Genomic DNA, 20674 nt, shown 5'->3' on the forward strand with positions numbered 1-20674 from the left:
GATATAGGATAAATGTCATCTGGGCAGGAATACTGTGCCATGTTTGCTTCTCCTTTAGCAAATGAAAGAGCCATTATGTCTCCAATGACTTCAGGCAGAGCAACTCTTGCATAATTCTTGAGAGAAGTGAGAGGTGTTTTGCAACTGCAGTATTAACTTCAAGGCTGTTGCTGTTATGAACTCTGGTACTTGCATGCGGATGATCTAAGGACATCTTACTTTGCAGGACATATATCTACATAGAAGGAAGCATGTTAAAGATTACTCTCGATAATAGAAGAGCTAGAAGATAAAAGCTCAACTGTGAATTATTCCAGAACTTCCTTTCTTCAGACTGGAGTATGTCTGAACATTTGCCTACAATCTTACACTGTTGAACACTGTAGATGTTTTCTACATTCTAAAAAATAAAAACCTTAATGCTGTTCATCAAGTTTTCACATGAACTGGTTATAACTCAAGGTTAAGGTATCCCAGTCCTGGTGGGAACAAAGCTTTCCTGGAGTACCTAGTAGCTGAGTTCATGCCCTGCATCTCTGAGAGCATGCTGTGCTCTGCTGATTTGAACTCTTGACCTTTATGCACTTTTAGATTCACTTTCGAGTGCATTTCTGTTGAACAGTTAAGGCAGAAAGAATGTATTTCAGGTAAAAACAACTCAGCCAAGTTTCAAAGTCACTGTTAATATATGAACTTGTTGACAATTTTCAACTGCGGAACTTCTCATTTGGTGTCATTTTGGTACTCGTTTGGTACTGGTTTGTGAAGATAATCCTGTGAAAAGGATGTTGTCCTAAGAAAGTGGTGGTGAGTCACTGAAGCTGGGGTGGCTTAAGAGCAGACTTTGTATTTCAGTGCAGGCAAGTGTCAAACTTGTCTGCTGCTTCTCTAAATATAGGTCTTAGCAAACTGAACATCTGAGAAGTTAACTCCTTTCTTTGAGGCTAAGCCTGTAACCATAACACCATGTGTTCTGTAAATTACAAAGTTTGGAGGCTTTTGATGAGGCTCTTTTTCACTCTGAGGAAAGCTGTCTTTCAAATGTCTCTTAATTGAAAACTGCCACTTAATACAATTCAGGGGACACAAGGAACCCTGTATGGCTACTTAAACTTTGACTTGACTGTCTAAGCTTAGAATTGCAGAGTAGTTAAGGTTAGAAAGGACCTCTGGAGACCGTAGCCTAACTCTGCTCAAGTGGAGTCAGCTTCTGAGCTAACTCAGTGTCCTTTCTTCTACTAGATCCTAGTACTGCAAATAGTGTGCAAAATTGGTAGGATGATTCTTGGCCGTGACCCTTAGTATTGATCTAGGTTCTAAACTTGACATGATGAAGCCTGTCTGGTGAACTTCTTTCTCCATTACAAACCTGCTTTTTCTCATCGCTTGTGGCTCTGCTGTCTTGGTGAGGTGCTTAATTGCTCTATTATCACTTGTTCCTAAAAATGGAACACATGTTAGAGCAATCAAGCACCTCACTAAGACAGAAGTAATAACTATCTGGCTAATCTACTTAAGAGAAGAGTGATAAAATTTCAGTAAGAGTTCTCTTGTGACTTCGGACAGTTGGCAAGCATCCCAAGTGACTCAACTTTAAAAACACTACAGAATTCGCAACACTTCATTTACTCAATCATAGAGAAGCTATGATTATTACTGAGCAGTCATTAAGGACACATGTATATGGAAAAAGTAATCTTTGCAGGCCCAGTGAAGTATGAGTATTAAATTATAATTAGTTGCTTTTCAAGTGATAACAAATGCAATGTGAATTTGTCAGGGCATCAAGCCTGGTCTCTCTTAAAGAGAGAAAGCTATAAAATCTTCTTATTTTTGTCAAGCTTTAATCCCATCTTTTTTAGAAAATAAACTTCTTAAACAGTGTGAAATAAGAGCCTTGAAGAAATGAATGGGCTTTATAAAAGGGAGTATATAACTCAAGTCTGACTCATGGAACCTGTAAAGCACAGTGGGAAACAGCTCCAGCAGTAAGTGTCTCATGCCTCAGAGTTTGAAGCCAGATGTATTGGACACTGTTTAAATTCCGTAAGGATCTAAGTTCCACAAAAACAGGTAGTAATCGTAGTGTTTTACTCTAATAATCATGCTGCTCTACTAGCTCTTTCATCTACCTGTAGGTACGCTGCGAAAGTACTGGCTTGCAAGTATCCTCTGATTTTTTTTGTCAGGCTTTCTTGTTTACTTTTTGATGTTTTCTGCTCTACTGAAGTCTGTTGCGACTCTTCAATGTTTCTTTCCTGAAGACAAGTGAGAATAATAACTTAATTACATGTTTTGATTCTCTTCTGACAACTTTTGGCCAGCACAAAAATTCTTCTTTTCCTTCTCCCTGAAGTACAAGTTCCCAAGCTGAGAGCAGAGTAGGTGGTGACACTGGTGATGGATTGTCATGATTTGGAATACTGGGAAGAGGACTAAGAAGACTAACAGCTCAGGAGATACAAGCTGAGCCAAATGACATGTTCCGCAAGTGGGGAGCTACCCTACTAGCACACCAAAACAATGCTAGGTTATTCTTGTAGAATTGGCTTCCTTTTATCAAATTGTCTTGATTTCTAAACATCACACTTAAAATGAATTTAGTCATCTATACACAGGATGTAAGTGTGAGATACCGACTTAAGATCAATGTAGTTAGAAGATCCAAAATCTGATGTAGCTAAACATACTGAATGAACAGGCTATGAGGTGCAATGGTCTACCATTAATATGCTTCTTCAAGCATGAATAGTTTTATCCAAAATAAATTGCATAGCAGCGTTGCAAGTCCTTGGGCAAATAACACAGAAGATGCAGGTTTTGTGGGAGAGAAACCTTCCCAGAGTGAAAAGTTGGTCTGCCCTAAAGTGTATCCAATGAGTCTGATCCCATTGGATACAAGGAAGTAAACACTGCTGAACAAGAGCTGCTCAGTCTTCAGTTTTAAGTTCCAGCACTGCTGGAGGTGGTCAAATCTGTGCAGTCTTTATCCATAGCCTTTCTCAAACAAGGAGCAGAGGTGAGGTTCCTTTCACATGGCTGAAGTGATGGTCTCCTTGGTCTCCCTCAGGTCTCCTTGAGGGAGATGCCTTCTGAAGGTGGTGTAGCCTCTGGCACTGCTGCCCACCAGGAGCCCCGTGGAAGCTCAGGGCTCATTAACCTTTCTAAATGCAGGGAAGGAGAGCATCTACAGTCAGTAGCATAGGTCACTGTCTGCAGGCTTCTGTGTGTGATCTGCTTAGTAACGGGAGGGAGGTGGAAGGCATTCCTGATGGGCAGGATTACTGGATAATCTTCCAAAGTGAGGCTTATTCCACTAAGGGTTGAAGCAGCTGACTTGAGCCACTTTCAAAAATGAAAACCTTCATAGTATAGCTGTTTCTACACACAAGTCTGCTTTGAAAATATTTCAGTGCATCTAAAGAATAAGGCAAATGCTATTGTCCTTGGGGCACCTATCTTGGAGAGAGCAGCCAAGAGCATAGTGCATTAAGTAAACCTAAATAACTCTGAACTTGATCAGCTGTATTGACTCAGTTAATCCTTAAAGTTGTGGGACAGCTTCATGATACTTGGCAGTGAAGAGAACTAGTAAGCAGGAGGATTTCAGGCATCAGAGGGAGTCATGAAAAAGTGAAGCAAGTAAGGTCTTTGTTTGTTTTGGTTGGTTGTTGGATTGTTTTTTTTTTTTAAACAAACAAAATCCCAATTTTTACAGCATGTTTGTTCTAGAATAATTGTACTTCTGTTAGGGAGCTTGACTAGGAAAACAGATGAAAGCTGCTTCCTTGCACTTAATGCTCTTAAGAGTACTGTTGTTTGATCTCCTTTGCAGTTACACAACATGAAATCAATGGGAAAGAACAGCAAGTATCCAGTAGTGCTCCTAGCTCTGTTTTTCTGAAGGGGAAAATACCCACTCAGCAAGGTTGAGTGGTCTCCTGTGTTGTGGCAAGTTTCTTCAGGCTGAGTAACCTAATACAGTATTATAATGGCATAGTCTTGCACAATGTGTAGTCTTACATATTTCACTTCTAAACTTATGTCCCTTTTCACAAAGTAAATACAAGCAATTTGGCATGTTTTTGCTATCTGAATCAGTGTCAAGTGAAATGAAAGAAAAATCAATTAATTAGCCTCACACTTAGAAATTCAGCTTAATGTCTCTGAAGTATGTATTCACTATGTACACCACTTGCCTTGGGCAAGGGACAGTGCCGTTGAAAGCATATTAGTTTGTTAATTACATTAGCTTTATTGGCCAGCTACTAGCATTGCAAAGGTTTTTTTGTATGCTGGACTATACTGTAAGATGAATGGGTAATGTTGCCCTCCAGTGGCTAATGTCTAGAGGATACAGAGCCTATTTGTACTAGCAAGAAAGAATCAATCTTTTGGAAAGTCTGGGATATAAGAGTAGGATGTTAGCTTAGACCTATAGTCTGTTTAAAAAAGACAAGTACTGGTAATGTGTGAGAACTTAAGTGTTAAATAAATTAAGGTTGTATTAGGACTGAAGTTTTTCCCCCAAGCTGTTGTTAAGAAGGACATAATTTCAGGGGGCTCTCCTCTGTTCATTGAAAGAGCCCTTTTTAGCCACTGTCTGATCAGATCACAGTTTGTTGCAGTATGATCTGAGCTTTGTACAGAAATCAGAAATAGCTGCTGGATTTGGCTTTACAGTAGTTGCTTCTCAATGTTATCTTTGAATGGACTTTTCAAATAATGCTAAAATAACACTTTTACTAGATTCTTATGAAACAAGTTGTCTTATTCTTGTCTAGAACCATCTGTGCTTGCTTGTAAATCCATGGCTTGTTTAATAAACTGATATTCTTATCTAATATATTTACAGCTCAAGTAATGTAAAGTATCTTCATGGCTCAGAATGGAAGGGGAAAGCAGTAAATCCATCTCCAGCAACTTTGGTAATATTTTGAGGCTTGACAGAGGAAATAGCTAGCTCCTTTCCCTTATATTTTGGCTTTCTCTTAATGCAAAGCTAAACAATGCTCTGTAGGACTTGAGTCACTCCAGACCAGTTGGAGAGGAAAATTACTTTAAGTCAAAGATTTTAGCTTTGAAGCTGTAGGTGTAAAGCAGAGTTTTTTGCTCTTTTCAGTCTAAAACTGTCTTCTCTTCGAGTACAAACTCTCTTCAGCCAGCCCCAGCCGTGGCCACGCTGTACGGGATGCTCGGTGATAGTGCCACAGGCAGAAGGCAGCTTGCTGAGCAGACACGTGTGTCACTTGCTATGCCCGTGGGGGCCTGGGCGAGGGCAGGCAGGGGTGCGTTGCTCCGTGCATGTGGATTTAGGCTCGGACGTACGGGGTGCGGCGCCTGCGGGTAGGTAGCGCCACGGCACTGACCGGGCTTGGGGCCCCGCGGTGGGTGTCCGTCCTTCACCTCGTGGGCTGCCCCACACCGGCGCCTGCACAGCGTGGAGGCGGGGGATCCCCGGCGCGGGGGGCACCGGCCGCCGGCCTCTCGGCTCCCGCCAGCCGGCTCTCGGCGGGAGCTGTTCCGCGCCGGTACCGGCCGGCCCGGCACAGGCGGTAGCGCTCCCGCGGGGCCCGGTGCGGGCGCGGCGCTGCCGGGGGCGGCGCGGGGTCTGCGCCCCTCCCTGGGGCGGGGCGGGGGGCGCGGGCCTCGGCGCTGTCCTGGCTGCCAGCCCTCTCCGGGAGGGCCCCGCCGCCCCCTCCCCGTCCGTCCGTCCGTTATTTATCAGCCGCTGCCGCGGTAAACAGCAGGGAGGGCGCGCCCGCAGCCGCCGCCCCCCCCTTCCCCACGGCGCGGCCCCGCCGGGAGCTGCCGTGGCCCCCGGAGCTGCCCGCCCGGCCCTGGCGGGTGCAGCCCCTCGCTGACCGTCTCCCCTCTGCGCTCTCCCTGCAGGACCTGTCTGTTCCCCCTCGGGCTATAAGAAGGCGGATGATGAGATGTCCGGAGCCACGTCCTCGGCGGATCTGGACGAGGCACCAGCCCGCACCATTTACTTGAACCAGCCCCAGCAGAGCAAGTTCCGCGACAACTGGGTCAGGTACGGAGCAATCCCCGCTTCTCCCCTTCCAGGCGGCAGCCTGCGCACCTCGTAGCTGTGGGCAGGGAGGGCTCTGGTCCCTCTCCCTGCCTCCTGTCCCTGCCCAGACCTGGTTTCAACACGGTAAGTTCCGCTTCTGCCGAGGCAGCGGGGTTCGTTGGCCAGAGTGGGTGCCAGGGTCTGGATAGCAGTATGGGGGAGAGGCAGCAAGGAGGGATCCAGTAGCAACAAGAGGTAAGCTTTGGGTATCAACAGTAGCGAGAGCCAGGAGCTCATAGAGCTGCATGGGTGAGACACATGAAAAGGTTTTCACTTGCAGCTCTAGTAGGGCCACTGAATTTTGGAATAACAGGACCTAATCCACTACTCTTGGACACAAGGGTTAACCCATGAAAATCTATTGTGAGATTGGGATAAACTGGCTATGTAAACTCCATGGAGTGTTCTCTCAAAGTAGTAGCATCCATTTGTAAGAATAACTAGACTAAGTGTAAAAAAAAAAAGTCTAACAGGACAAGAATAACTACAGAGTGTACAAACTCACATCCCTATGCATACAAGGCTATGGTCTGCTTTTCTTCTTTAATTGAAGACTAAAGGGAATTTTCTTTGGCATTTGGAGCCTTTCATTGTAGGCATGTGTGTTTAAGATTTCATTAGTATGATTAATGCTGTTGTTGCAGTTGAGAAACACAAATAATGTGCACTGAAACATGGAGTATATGGATGCATAACATAAGCAAGTTGTGACAGTGCTTGCCGCACTTGCCCTGGGTTAGCTAGGTGAACAGATGGCTCCTGTCACGACTAAGGAGGAGTGTTATTTAGCTGGCTTCTGTTGGTTAATGCAGATGTTTGGGTTATTGTTCAAAGAATGGTTTAAACAATGAGTGCCTTTATGGAAAGAGAAGAATTTTATATCCTGCTGAAATGATGATTTCTATTTGCTGGTTTATTGTGTGTATCATCAAGGGCAATTCTAAGAACATCTGGAAGGATGCTGGTGCTCTGGGTAGCATGGCAACTTATTTATACAGGATTTTCTCCTCAACTTTGACTTATATACTTGTCTGGGAAAGTCTGTGGCTTAGGAGCAGTTAAAAGGACAGATTTTCTTAGTGTCTTGCTTTTTTCTATGTGGGCAGCAACACTGGATTTTTTCTCACTTTATTTTATTTTTCCTTGACTAATTATGAACTGAGTTTGACCGTTTTCCGTGTGCTTTTCCTGCTTTACAGAAGGAAAAGCAGGGAATGGGGGTTGGCAGAATCTGTAGTTTAGGTTTTCCTGAAGGGGTTCTGTTCTTATCTGGCTTAATCTTATGAAAAAGTAGTGTGTGACTCCGCCACCAAGAACTTGTTCCTGATAGCCCTATTACCAATGCCTGTGTCCAGCTTGCTGTCCGGAAGCCATTTCCTGGTAGCTGTAAGAGTTTTTCCATAGTTAATTGCAGCTTTGCCTCCTGACAAGGGCAACTTGAGTCACGAGGAATATTGGTGTGTGAGGGGTAGGACAAAATGCAGGTACTGTGGTGGGAAAGTAGAGGTGTTTGCACTATCTGATTAGGAATCTTAGCTCCTTAGTGTCATTTAGACATTAAGTTGACTTTACAATAACTTGGTCCTGCTCAGTAGGAAAGCTTTGCTCTCTTTGACTTTTAAAAGTGTGACAGGTTTTGGTTGTGTGCTCTCCATCCTCTGGATTAGCTTTCTTCCCTCAGCCCAGTGGGAATGAAGGCAAAGCTGGCTTGAGCTCATAATATTTGAGAAAGGGTGCCTTGTGTGGAGCATGAACGTTGGTTTATTTACTGGCTTGCTTATGTGTATTAGAGTTTCTCTTGAACTGCAGTTCTGTATTGTCTTTGGAATTTCTTACTGTATCCAGCTTCTGGATTTCTCAGTGCCGTTGGATTTGAAGACTTTGTCTCCATAGGAGGTATTAGCGTACCACAGCACAAGGCGCTGTGTAAGCAGATAAGTACCTGTACATAAGGGCTTATGGAAAAATAAACTGAAGGAGATAATAAAACAGTTTCTTGTAAATCATGTGACTTTTGACTGTGATTCTTGTTTTTTTGGTAGTCATCAAGGATTCTCTGAACAACAGTGGGAATTTGTGGATGTTCATAGGAAGTTTTCCAAATAAAGGGGTAGTGTGGAATAGCTTGCTCAAAACTAAGCAAAATACAGCAAGAAATGGAGGTGCAGAGGGTGGGGGGAGGTAGGTTGATGGTATGGCTTTTCATTTTAGGTGTTCTAAGCATCTTGAGCTTTTTAACTTTTTTGGGGGAGAGTCACTGTTAAAAGTGAATTCCTATGTTTGTGGGAGCAAAAGGAAAAAGTGACAAGTAACAATGTTTTTTAATTTTGCACAAGTTAAGCAAAACTGATCATTCCCTAATATCACTTCTAAATTGTATATAGTGCTATTGCAAAAGCAAATTGGATGGCAAGATGGGGTGAGGCACTGACACTTCCGAAAGTCTTAAAGTGTGAGTGTGAAGATGTAGAAGGAAGAACTGTTCTCTATTTCTTTTTTTCTTTCCCTAGGCTTTCTGGTATAAATAAGTGAGATTATGAGAACTTGTAGAGCAATGGCTAAATTTTTTTTATGCTCTTCAAACTTTGTCACAAACTATTTCAAAACCTAGTGCTGTAAAACTTTGTGTGTTGTAAGCTGGGTTTAGCTTGGTCCTTTACATGTGTGTATATATGGCTGTCACCATTCTTTATTACACTACCACAGCAATGATTCCTTCTGTAGGAACATGTCTCTTCTCTCTCCATTAGAAGCTGCTTTTATCCCTACTGTGTTCAGTTTGAGAAACTGTGTATGTGTAACTCTTTGGAACTTTTAATAAAAGATAAATGATGTTCCATTTTCAGCTGAAGCATTTTAGAAGCTTTCAAATATGTAAGAAATGGAACAAATGATTACTCTGTCCAACACAACTGTAGTTGTGGTATTAAGTATGTTTGCTTTTATGAAAGCTGACTAGTACCTGTTTTGATTTATTCAATGTATGTGACTTAAATATTTATCTGTTTAATAGGAGCATTTCTGTACTGTAAAGTTTGTTTCAGTAAGAAATGAAACATTTAAGTTCTGAAAACTGCCAGTCACTCTGTACACAGCTCTATGTGACTTAAAGGCAATAGTTATAACCTACTCTCAGCCGTTCTGCATTTGGGGATTGAAGTCTATTAACAGCCTTCATAAACCTAAGACATCCCTGGCTATGGACAATGTGAGATAGTAGTCAGGCTTCTACAGAGACCCCAGCCAACACTTCTTTCCCTTGCTTCCAGTGTGCTGTGGGAGAAGGCGGCTTTCTTTGTGCTTATTTAAAGTACTGATTTTTCCTTCTAATTCAGGTGTGAAACACAAAATGGTAGTGGATCATTAATTTTTCCAGCCTCTAACTCTTCTGCTGGTGGCTTGATTCAATGTGAGTGATTATGGTAGTTTGTACACTCATTACGTAGCAGATCAGCACAGTGTGAAAATAACTGTTCAGCAGAAGTGCCAGGCTGGTGGTTTTGACTTGAAATGTGGTGGGTTTTTTGGTTTGCTTTTTTCCTACCAGAGTTTGCCTGATTGCTTAAACCATAGTTATTTATTATGAAGTTTGATTTATGATGTGATTACCTGAGTGGTGGGGGAGGCGACTCGAAAGTCTTTATCTTATAGTTTGAAAACAAACTTGCCTATTGCCTTGTAAAAACACAGGGATACAGATGAGGTGTGATGGTAGTGGTTTGAATGCGGTGTCAATACTTCAGAAATCAGCAAACTAATGGCATGAATACTTTTCCTAATGTACGCTCAGTGCCATGTGGCAGACTGGTTTATTTTGCTTAAAGTGAGAATGTTACACAGATCTGGCTTTCATGTAAATACAACTCCTTGATGTTTGTTATTAATATAGGAATCAACTGTGATATCAGTGGCTTATACTGAACGTACAACAGTACTGTACTGAAACTTTCTTCCAGTGCGTGCAGTAAATATCACCAGTTAAGTGATTTGAGCCCATCACTTGTTGCGTGTGTACTCATGTTGATGCAAAAGTAGTTGGAACTTCTGGTTTCTTGATCCAGGAAGTACAAAAGTGCTGAAATAGTTTTAAGTACGTCTGCAGATGTCTCTACATTTTCTAAGTACATTGCATTTGCCACTGTAACCATTTCTCTATGTAATATTCTTATATTCAAGGTCTGGTAGCACATCCTGGTGCAAATCGGATTTACATCTGAATCAGGACTCCAATTTCAGCCTGGGTATGTGGCTTGAGGGGGAGGTCAGGGGCAGAAGCACCACTTAAGAAGGGCAAAATTCTACTCATATACTTCTAATGTATCTTGAATCCAGAAGTGTTGTTGAAAAGCTTTTCATCAGGGCAGAATTTGGTGGCTTGATCTATTAGGGAGGCCCCAAAAGATGCATTCTGATATCCAGAAAATCCTCTGTTCAAAGACTTCTCTTCCATACAGGCAAAAGTTAAATTCTGCTAGAAAAGATAACAAGCAAGAAGCCTTCAATTTCCACTTTTAAGCTGTACAAGGTCTGAAAACTCAAGCAAACTGGTGAGAAGGAATTTCTCATTTCATAAGGCAGAAGCACCACCACTAGGAATTTAGCGCTGAAGACTAACAAGGCTTCTACTAGCACCCCAAGTCCCGTGTTAAACAGGCTATTGTCTATCTGTAGTCCTGGACTGTCCCATCAGTGTCTGCAGGATGCTTGCTGGTGACAAAGTTGTAGAACAGTCTGGATTCTTCTTTAATTTCAGCTGTATGTTGCAAATTAAAGTGAAGTGCATTGCTTGTAAATAGGTACTGTAGAAGCCACTCATGATTTTAGAGCAGTTGGTGCTTTTTGAATGTGTGGGGAGGTTCTCAGTGATGCTTAGTGAGTCCCTGCTGCTGAAATAGGAGTTGATAGTATCAATAGCCAATTAGTATTGACCCTTGTAACATGAATATCCCAAGTAGTATTCACCATGATCTGTGGCTGAAAATGTGAATAGTAGTTTGCTATGTTCAAGTGCATTTATCTGCACTTATGCTATAGACCAGCATTCCTCTTGCGCTAAAATGTGCCTTTGCTCTTTAGGTAAAACTGCCTCTACTTGTGTTCAGTTCTATTCTTGGTAGAGTTCAGGCACAGTGGCCATTTGTACTAGTGTTTGTATTACGTTTGGAAATCTCTTCTGTTGTCATGTGAACAGATCGCTTGCTTGACTGCAGAAAAGCATTTTGGAATTCTTCAAAAAAGGAATGTATTATTATATTCTGAATTGTACAAGTGTAATCATGTATTAAACTAATCCTCTGCTAACTCTTTTCAGTTCTAGGTAGATATTGTTCTTAACTGAAAAGAAATACTCAGTGTTACATACTTCTCGTAAATCACCAAATACTTAATTTTCCTGCAGTGCAGCTATTGCTGATACTGTAATATACCACAATGTAAAAGGCTTGGGTACAGCTATAGAAGGATTTTTTTAGCCATTAAAACTCACTAAAAGTAACTGGTGTTATATGCCTGGTGTTGATGTTGTGTTTTAAGATTATGCCAGTGTGTTTCAAGATGCTGTGTTTTTGGTCTTAGTGGGCTACTCCTAGGGACGGAGCCCCTGGACAGTTAAACCGTTGAATTTTGCCTAGATGAAATGTCTGGATGAAAAAAAGAAAACAGATGTGAGAGCACTCTAGTGCCCTTCCACCTGCTGCATGCTGAGTGCTCTGGCATCCTGAAATTTGTTGGTGGTTTTGCATGTTGTGGTGTTTGGTTTTTTTCACCATGATGGATTTCATACATCAGCAGTAGCCACACAGCAGGGGAATTAAACTGGGTCTTTTTCCTCTTTAGATACTTAAACAGTACTTTAGATAAAGTCACTGTTTAAGTGACTTTCAGACACTGGAGCCAAAGCTTAAATGCATTCTGACTTCATGCAAACAAAGCTGCTTTCCCACATATTTTTTGAATAAATATTGGCACATATTTGGCAGTGTGTATTACCTTGTAACTCTGCATTTCTACTTATTCCTCTGCTGTTGGTGATCTCTGTCCAGAGAATTACGTGAACAGGAAGAGACTAAACGTTTTTGGTGATTCTTTGCGTAGTTTGAGTGAGGGTGGAGTCAAAGCAGGTGTCTTTCAGGACTTGGAGGTGGTACATACAATAAATCACACTTTCTGAAGCCTCTTGCTGTTTACAGTTGTGTGTGTATAGCCTTCTGCTCAGCGCTGCAGACCTCACTGTCTGACTGCTGGTGGCCTGCAGAAGAGTAAGAAATTCTCTTAAGTAGACCTAAGTAGAGCTCAAGAACTGCAATAATGGCTTTCCATATAGTTTCTGTGGACTGTGAAGATATTTGTTCAGTTTTGAGAGAAATGTAAGTATTCCTTTCTTCTAACACCCCCCTGCTTGTCACTGGAACAATAGCTGCTTAAGTTGTGGTGACACTTAGAATTAAATAATGGCTTTAAAACTGAATTTAGCAATCTGGCTTTTAGACAGCCAGCTAACTTACGTGACTTGCCTTGGTATTTTTTCAGTCATCTTCATATCAATGCTGTGTGTTTACTGTGAAGCCTATTTTGGGTTTGCACAGTAACTAAATGTGGTACTAAACTCCCTTTATTAGACAGTAGTATTTCTAGGCTAACTGTTCCAGTCAGCTCTATTTTATTGAGTTGTACTTGCCAGCAGGGCTACTGAAAAGCAAGGGCATATTTCTATAGTGATGACCTGACAATATTGGAGCACGCTGAAACAATATCATGCCTACAGAGCTTTTAGTGCTGTTTCTAAACAGTCTTTGTCTAATGTATTTGTTACTGAAAAATAGCCAGGAGTCTGTTTCCCTTTCTGTAGGGATTACATGAATAGAGAACAAATGGAAAGGCCTTTTCTGTTTGCATGCTTTAGGAAAAGCCTCCAGGGTACAGGGTTTGGGAGCAAAAATGCTATCACTTCTATTAAATGTGACCATGAGGTCTTGTTTTTAGATTAAACTGAGCATAAGCAGTTGGGCTAATGCCTACTGTGTATTAAGACTGCCATGAGCACTACTGTAGGAGGCCTTTCTAGTGGAAGTAATACTTGCTTTGGCAACATCAATTACATTAGTTTTTGTAGTCTTTCATTGCCTACCTGTGGTAGAAGTCCTGCTGATACTGGGGCAATTTGGCACAAGATACTGTAGGCTAGAAATTCTGAAAAATCCTTACATAGTTAGGAGTTGATCTTGCTAAACTACAGTAATAAGATTGTCATGCTTCAGTGGACAACAGTTCATAATGCATTTTTATGTGCTTTTGTCTTGTCTTGGTATAGACCATTGTTAACAACCAAAATGAAGCACTTGAAGGATAAGCCTGTTGCTAATGCAGCTTCTTAGGAAGTGCAGATAGCTTAGCCAAGCTGGGTTTGTCAGCCTGCACATCTTGTTCCCGAAATGGAACTTGTGCATTAGGGTATATAACACTACTTGCCAGCAGAAGCAATGGTAATCAATAAATATTGCACTTATCACCCTGCCTCTTTATTAGGCTTTGGTGTAGGACACAACACTAATGATGTGCATTACTGTAAAATAATAGTAAGAATATATTTGAGATGTCTGTGCTAATTTAGATTCCCCCTTGTGTAAAACACTCTTAAACCTTAGTGGCTGGTTGTCTAGCTTGTCGGCTTCTCTTTCTTTTTTTATTTGGTTATGTATGAGGTCTTGAATTTAACTTGAAATAAACTCTTCTTCAGAAGAGCTTCAGTGTCTTATTACAGCAGACCCAAACCATTCTGGCCTACGAAAACCAGGTTTTGGTAGAACTTGACCTGCAGGGGAGTTTGTGGGCTGGCTTGCTATGTCTTGACTCTTTTAAACCTGTATGAAAAAAATTTTTTCTCCCCAAATTGTATGATTTGAGAAAAGAAGGCTCAGAGATACTAAGATGTGATCAGTTCCTCCTGTTACAAAGGAGGGGAATAACAAGTCTTGCAAACATGCAGTGGTGCCTTTAGTTACTTCTGGTGGGAGCCCATCCTGTAAAGGAAGGAATCCTTGCACTAACAGAGACGAGGGGAAGTGATGAGGTCACTGATGAAAACTGTCCCACTGGTAAGAGTTTCACTAGTTACTAGTTTGAAGCTGCTATAAGTGTCTTCTGTACACTGCCAAAGTTCAAATGGATTAATACATCTGAATACTCCCAATCAGTTTCACTGTCTGTGTGGGTAATTTTGGACAACAGATTTATCCTTAAAGTATTGTAACGACTTCCATAAAATCATCATAGAATACCAGGTTGGAAGGGACCTCAAGGATCATCTGGTCCAACCTTTCTTGGCAAAAGCACGGTCTAGACAAGAAAGCCCAGCACCCTGTCCAGGCAAATCTTAAGTGTCCAATGTTGGGGAATCCACCACTTCCCTGGGGAGATTATTCCGATGGCTGATTGTTCTCATTGTGAAAAATTTTCCTCTTCTGTCTAATCGGAATCTCCTGAGTAACTTGTACCCATTACCCCTTGTCTTTCCCATGTGACCCCTTGTAAAAAGGGAGTCTTCATCTGCTTTGTAGCCACTCTTCTCACCATGTTCCAGTATTTGAAGGTCTCCCCTAAGCCTTCCTTTTTCAAGGCTGAACAAACCCAGTTCCCTCAGCCTTTCCTCATATGGCAGGCTTCCCAGTCCTTTGATCGTCTTTGTGGCCCTTGTCTGGACCCTCTTCAGCTTGTCCACATGTTTTTTGCGTAGTGGGGACCAAAACAACACAGTATTCCAGGTGTGGCCTGACAAGTGTTGAGTAGAGTGGGATAATGACTTCTTTACCTCTGCTGGTGATGCCTTTGATGCAACCCAGCATCCTGTTGGCTTTCATTGCCGCAGCAGCACACTGTTCACTCATGTCGAGCTTGTTGTCCACCAGGACCCCCAGATCCCTTTCCATAGAGCTGTTCCCCAGCCAGGTAGATCCCAGCCTGTGCTGCATTTTTGTTGGAAAAAATCTTTTGGAGTTTGATGTTTCAGTGGCTAGGCAGAAGAAGGTCCTTTAAACAAAGTTATGACCAGTTTTAACTTCTGACAATATGTGAATTTGTATGTAGAAGGTGTCATTGTAGCTGTAGGGGAGTACCGGAAAAGATGGAAACAAAACAAGTACTTGGACTATGGACAGTGGTTGCCCTGGAGCTGGGTGACAGATATTCTGATGTGATGGCTCTTGGTTCTTTGTCATGCTCTGGTCAGGCATTTCAGCTTTAAGCAATAATATTTTGTAGAATTCAAGTCATGCACTCTTTACAGTGCAAGAATGAGTCTAGCTCCTTTTGCAGTCTTCTGGTCTGACCTGAGCTCAGAGTCTGTCTCAAACTGTGGAGTACTTAAGCATCACATGCCCTTGTCTTAGCTGATGGAACTGTACAGGCCATATACAGAGTGGTGAAACCCTTACTGGCTAAAGTCTTCCTCTGCAGGAACTGTAGTCTCAAGGATTCATCTGACAGAGCAAAGCTCTTCGATAGGATTGGGGGCTGCACTGGTTCAGACAGAAACTGCTGCCTGCTAGAATAAACCAACACTAGTTGTTTAGGACCTAGTTTCCAGTCAACCAGTAGTCATTTCATAGGCATGTAAGTAATTGCTCCTTATAAGCCTTCATGATATGTTCTTTGGGGAATTTGTAAACAGTTGATTTTTGTGTATCTTTAGTGAGATTCATGATCAAAAGACACCACCTTCCATATGTTGCAAGGAGGTGAATGATCTTTCACTGTCATAAGCATGCAACTGCTAAAAAGCTTGTTCGTGATACCTGGATTTGTAACAACCTAGCCAGTATTCTGTGTGTCAGCGTTGTTTATTGGTGAGATGTTCTTATGAATGAGCTTTCTCTGCATCCATTGTAATAATTGATTAATGTAGTTAAATATCACTTGAAATATGCAAAGCTTGCTGCTGTGCCTCCCACAGCAATGGTGACTGTCTGGAGGTAGCTTGTGTTCATACTGCTTCTGTACTTGAGAGCTACTGCAGAACCTCTGAAGCTGATGTCAGTCTTGCCATTAAAAGAAGTGTCATGTGCCTGCAGGGCCTTAGCATGCACACACAGTTCCACTGAAGACAGTATTTGAGCCCTTAATTCAAGCAGATTGTCTTGGGTTTTTTATTTTTTTTCCTTCCTTATCTGTTACAGGGCATCTGACATTTTGTACGTGTTAATGGAAACAAAGCCTGTTTGGTGAGGGAAGAGTTCAGGTCCTTAACATTCACTTTAATTACCCAGCCCCTCTGCTGTGGTTCAGGTGTCTGTGCCTGGCTTTCTTAGTAATTGTTCCTGCGAATTGATGTGTGTTTAAAAGCAGTAACATCAAGCAACTCTCATTCTTCAGCTCTCAGATTTGAGAGTATTTAAAGTATGTGAACTGGGGAATGGATAGCTGTGGGATAGCTGCCTGTAGGAAAGGACAGTTTGTTGTACTTATCACCCTGGAAATGAGACCATATGTGTCTCAAGGAAGTCCTGTTTTCTTTATTGTAGTTAGTCTGAAGGTGAAGTTCATCTGAGTTGTCAATCTAAATGGTCAGGGAAGGTGTGGAAGTGCTTAAATAGCTGACTGGGAAAATGTAGATCTGTATTCAGCTGAACGTTGCCAGCACACGTACACTTCTCGAGGAAGTAACCTCTTTGCTTCTCTTACTGGCAGCCTTTGCCTCTTCATGGATGATTCAATAGAGTAAAACTTTTGTCCTGGTTTCGGCTGGGGTAGAGTTTTTCTCCCTAGTAGCTGGTATAGTGCTGTGTTTTGGATTTAGGATGAGAATAATGTTGATAATGCACTGATGTTTTAGTTGTTGCTAAGCAGTGCTTACACTAGTCAAGGACTTTGCAGCTTCTCATGCCCTGCCAGTGAGAAGCTGGAAGGGGGCATAGCCAGGACAGCTGACCCAGACTGGCCAAAGGGTATTCCATACCATATGATGTCATGCTCAGTATATAAACTGGGGGGAGTTGGCTGGGGGGCAGTGATCGCTGCTCCAGGACAAGCTGGGTGTCAGTTGGCAGGTGGTAAGTGGTTGCATTGTGCATCACTTGTTTTGTCTATTCTTTTATCACTATTATTATTTTCTTTTCCTCTGCTGTCCTATTAAACTGTCTCTATCTCAACCCATGGTTTTTTTCCCTGATTCTCTCACCCATCCCACCAGGGCAGGGAGGGTGAGCGAGTGGCCATGTGGTGCTTAGTTGCTGGCTGGGGTTAAACCATGACACTTCATGAGAAGTTTTGCCAAAACAGGGGAAAATGGCAACTATGGGAGTTGTCATGCAAAAATTCCATGTTAACAAATGGGGGAATTATACTGGAAAACTACTATTGAATTTCTCAGCTTACTGTTGGCTACTTTTCATGTGAGTATTATCAAAATAACTAATCCTTGGTACTCTTGAGTAGCATGGTAATGAATTAAGGTATGTAAATGACACTGACCTTTTTCAAATTATACAGTGGTTGCATTCAGAAAAATCTCTGCGCTGCCCTAGAAACAGTGGGGCCAGACTCTTTCAGCTGTACTGATGTGTATCCAAACTCTTTCATTTAACAGTGTTTGGTAGCATTCTTCCTCACTTGCACAGTGGTGTAACTTGAAACATGGCTTATATGAATTAAGTTGCATATAAGTTGGAGACGGATTTCTTCTAATGATTGCACACCTGTTCAAACATCAAACTTGTGTAGTTAAGCAAGGTTTGCATAGTTAACAGCTGTTGCATTAGGAAAAGCCAATTTGTTGTTTGGTTTCCTGCATGTGCTCCCCTCCTCCCCCTGCCACAACCTGTTCTGTGAGCTGCAGACCTGGTGTTCTTGGAGCACTTCTTTGAAGATAAAATAGTTCTGATTTGGGCTGGTCAGAGGGCTCACCTTTGCAGATATTTATCTTTAGTGACCAAAATTGTGCTATGAATGAGCTGCCTGAATTTTCTACTGGTTCACCTGTAGATCTTAACTTCTTTCTGAGTTTTGATTATCCTGAAGTAATCTACTATGCATCTATCTGTTGGGAGGGAGCACAAAGCTTTTTTTTTTATTTGTAAGTATTGTATTTGTCCTTTAGAGAGCTGTTCTTCAGAGCCAAATTAATTGAATACTCCTGCCCAGATTAGAGTATTAGTTAGCTTTTCATAAGAAGCTTTCTTTTTGAATAATAACAGGCACCTTCTTTTTATACATACACATGATTACTGTGCTGGGTCTGCACGGTAACAGCTGAATGTGCCCCTTTCTAATTAGAACTGTACCTATTTTCTGTCAGCATCTGTCATGTTACTTAAGCACTGGATGGAGTGATTTGATATGTATAAAGCTCATTCACGAGAGCCTTATTGTGTTGGCATTAACATGATCATTAGAGTAAAAATATTGTTTGCACCAGTTAGCTGTAAAGTTGGTAGATGGTAGAATGTTGTTTAATAGATGTTTCAGCTTGATTGCCATCAGCAAATTCTTGCTGTAATATAGTCCTAGGACTGTGATATCCAGGGAAATACTATTTTGATATAAAAATCTGCCAACTCTCGATTTCTAATTAGTATTGCTTGGGGAATTCACTTGCAGGGTGGGTCTAAACTATTAACTTGATTAACTCATATTTTTAAAGTCACAAGGTACTTCTGAGACATGTATGTTTAATTATATTCTGTAGTATAGGAAGGCTATTACACGTGGGACTAAGCGAATGTGGCTTAAAACAAAAAAAAAGTTAGAAGAAACTAATAGCATTTCAAGGAAATAATATATCTTCATTTATACAATGAGTGTACTACATGACATGTTGTAAACCTGGATGTGTGTTTTCACTCAGTTGGCTTGGTGTAATTTATGTTGAAGTATGACCACCTGCAACTTCTGTAAAATATCCCATTGAGCATTTTAATACATGATTCTGCTGAGCAGTAGTAGCAATAGGAAGTCTATAGGCTGTAGTGCTAGAAATGCTGTCATGTTGCCTTTTCTTAGAGATCCAGTTAAAGTAGTAAATGATTTGCGTCAAACCTAGAAGGGGTTTGTAATTGCTTGAATAGGAAACTAAGTGGAATTGAAATATAACTAGCACAGTCTAATAAGATGGTATCTTCATTGTTTTTTAATTAATCATTTTGTTTAACTTGCCTCACTGATGCTGCTCTAGTGTCCAAAATGGAGTTCCGTATAACAAATTGTGCCATGTTGTCCCTTGTTACTGTTTGATTTTTGGAAGATGCAGCAGTATATCATTAAATGGGGATGGGGAAGAAAGGAGGGAGAAGAAAATGGTTACAGCAAATATATGGTCTTGGAGAATGCTGTTCTCTAACCTTGTACATACAAAGTTAAGTATAAGAGAACCCCACTGAACTTAATTGCCTTTGGGTCAAGGTTGTAGTAAGAGTTTTATCCATAGCAGTCAATTGTGAAAAGCATATCATGTAGATAAAGCATTTGATTATAGTAGTCCTTCATGATTTGTTATAGTAATGCCATGGATTTTAATTGATCTGGAAGGCTGATTGGTGGGAGAGAACAAGAAAAACATTGCACACAGAGGACCAGCCTTAATGGAAAGGTGCTCTTGACACTTCTAGGAAACTTCAATAAAACAACATCTTGCCTGTGTTTGAGGAGGTGTGTTATTATCAGTGCTTCAGGAAACAATTTTCTTCTTTCTTGAAAGGAATATCTTAGGGTTCTCAGTTCCTTGGAAATATAAGCCTTCTTAAAAAAAAAAAAACAACAAACCAACAAAAAACCAAAAACCACAAACCAAAAACCCTCCCAAAAAACCAACCGAACAAAAACCCCCTAAACCAAACAACAAACGAGCCCCTCCCCCCCAAACAAAAAAAAAACCACAAACAAAATGATACCCCAACTAAATGATACAAACTAAAACTCCTGTTGCAGGTTCTCTGGCTCTTGCAGAGCTTACATTCCTTGTCTGGGGGAAGACACCTGAACTACAGCTGCAAGCACTTGGCTCTTAAAGTTCTGACTCATGCTGATGCCCAGTAGTTAACAGTGGGGGAAGGCAAGGCAGAGTTGCTTTTCTTAGTCTAAAAATGTCTTTTTTCTTGTATAATGGAACACTACATGCTACTAGATAAACTCAGTCCCATACAGCTCAGACAGTGCAAGGAAACTCATCATCCTGGAGAACCTGTCTCAAGAAGCCACGTAGATGACTGGGTTGTAACTAATGTGTTCAGAGAGCAAGGACTTGCACATAAGAGTCTTAATCTCTTTTTAGGTTGTTTTTGGTGATTTGACAACATGGGGGTGGCTTACAGAACTCATTCAAAACTTGAATGGTTAAATATTCTTGTCATCTTGGACGCTCTTTTCCTGAAGTTGTTCTCATGCCTGTCATGAGTTTGATGTGAGGAAGACAAAATTACACAGATTGTTGAGACTAGTTAGTGCAGTATACTCTTGTTTTAAGGTAGAAGAAATAGTAATATGACTACTCGGGGAAAAATAGGAAAGTTTAATCTGAAAAAATGTGTATTGTTCTGGAGGATTGCTCATAATGAGTATAGAGTGGTTCTGAACTGGGAAATGAGTCATTTTAAAAATAGCACTGCAGAGTTT

General features: G+C 41.4%; 1 protein-coding gene across 1 annotated transcript in view; it reads left to right on the forward strand.

Annotated features, from left to right (window-relative positions):
- Positions 1-20674, forward strand: part of ATP8A2 (ATPase phospholipid transporting 8A2) — a 349297-nt gene that overhangs the window by 34814 nt on the left and 293809 nt on the right. The window contains exon 2 of the mRNA XM_072850471.1: positions 5893-6037. Coding sequence (XP_072706572.1) covers positions 5893-6037 — 145 coding nt within the window. The remainder of the gene's footprint in view (positions 1-5892; positions 6038-20674) is intronic.

The sequence above is a fragment of the Ciconia boyciana genome, chromosome 1, assembly GCF_034638445.1.
Source record: "Ciconia boyciana chromosome 1, ASM3463844v1, whole genome shotgun sequence".
Lineage (NCBI taxonomy): Eukaryota > Metazoa > Chordata > Aves > Ciconiiformes > Ciconiidae > Ciconia > Ciconia boyciana.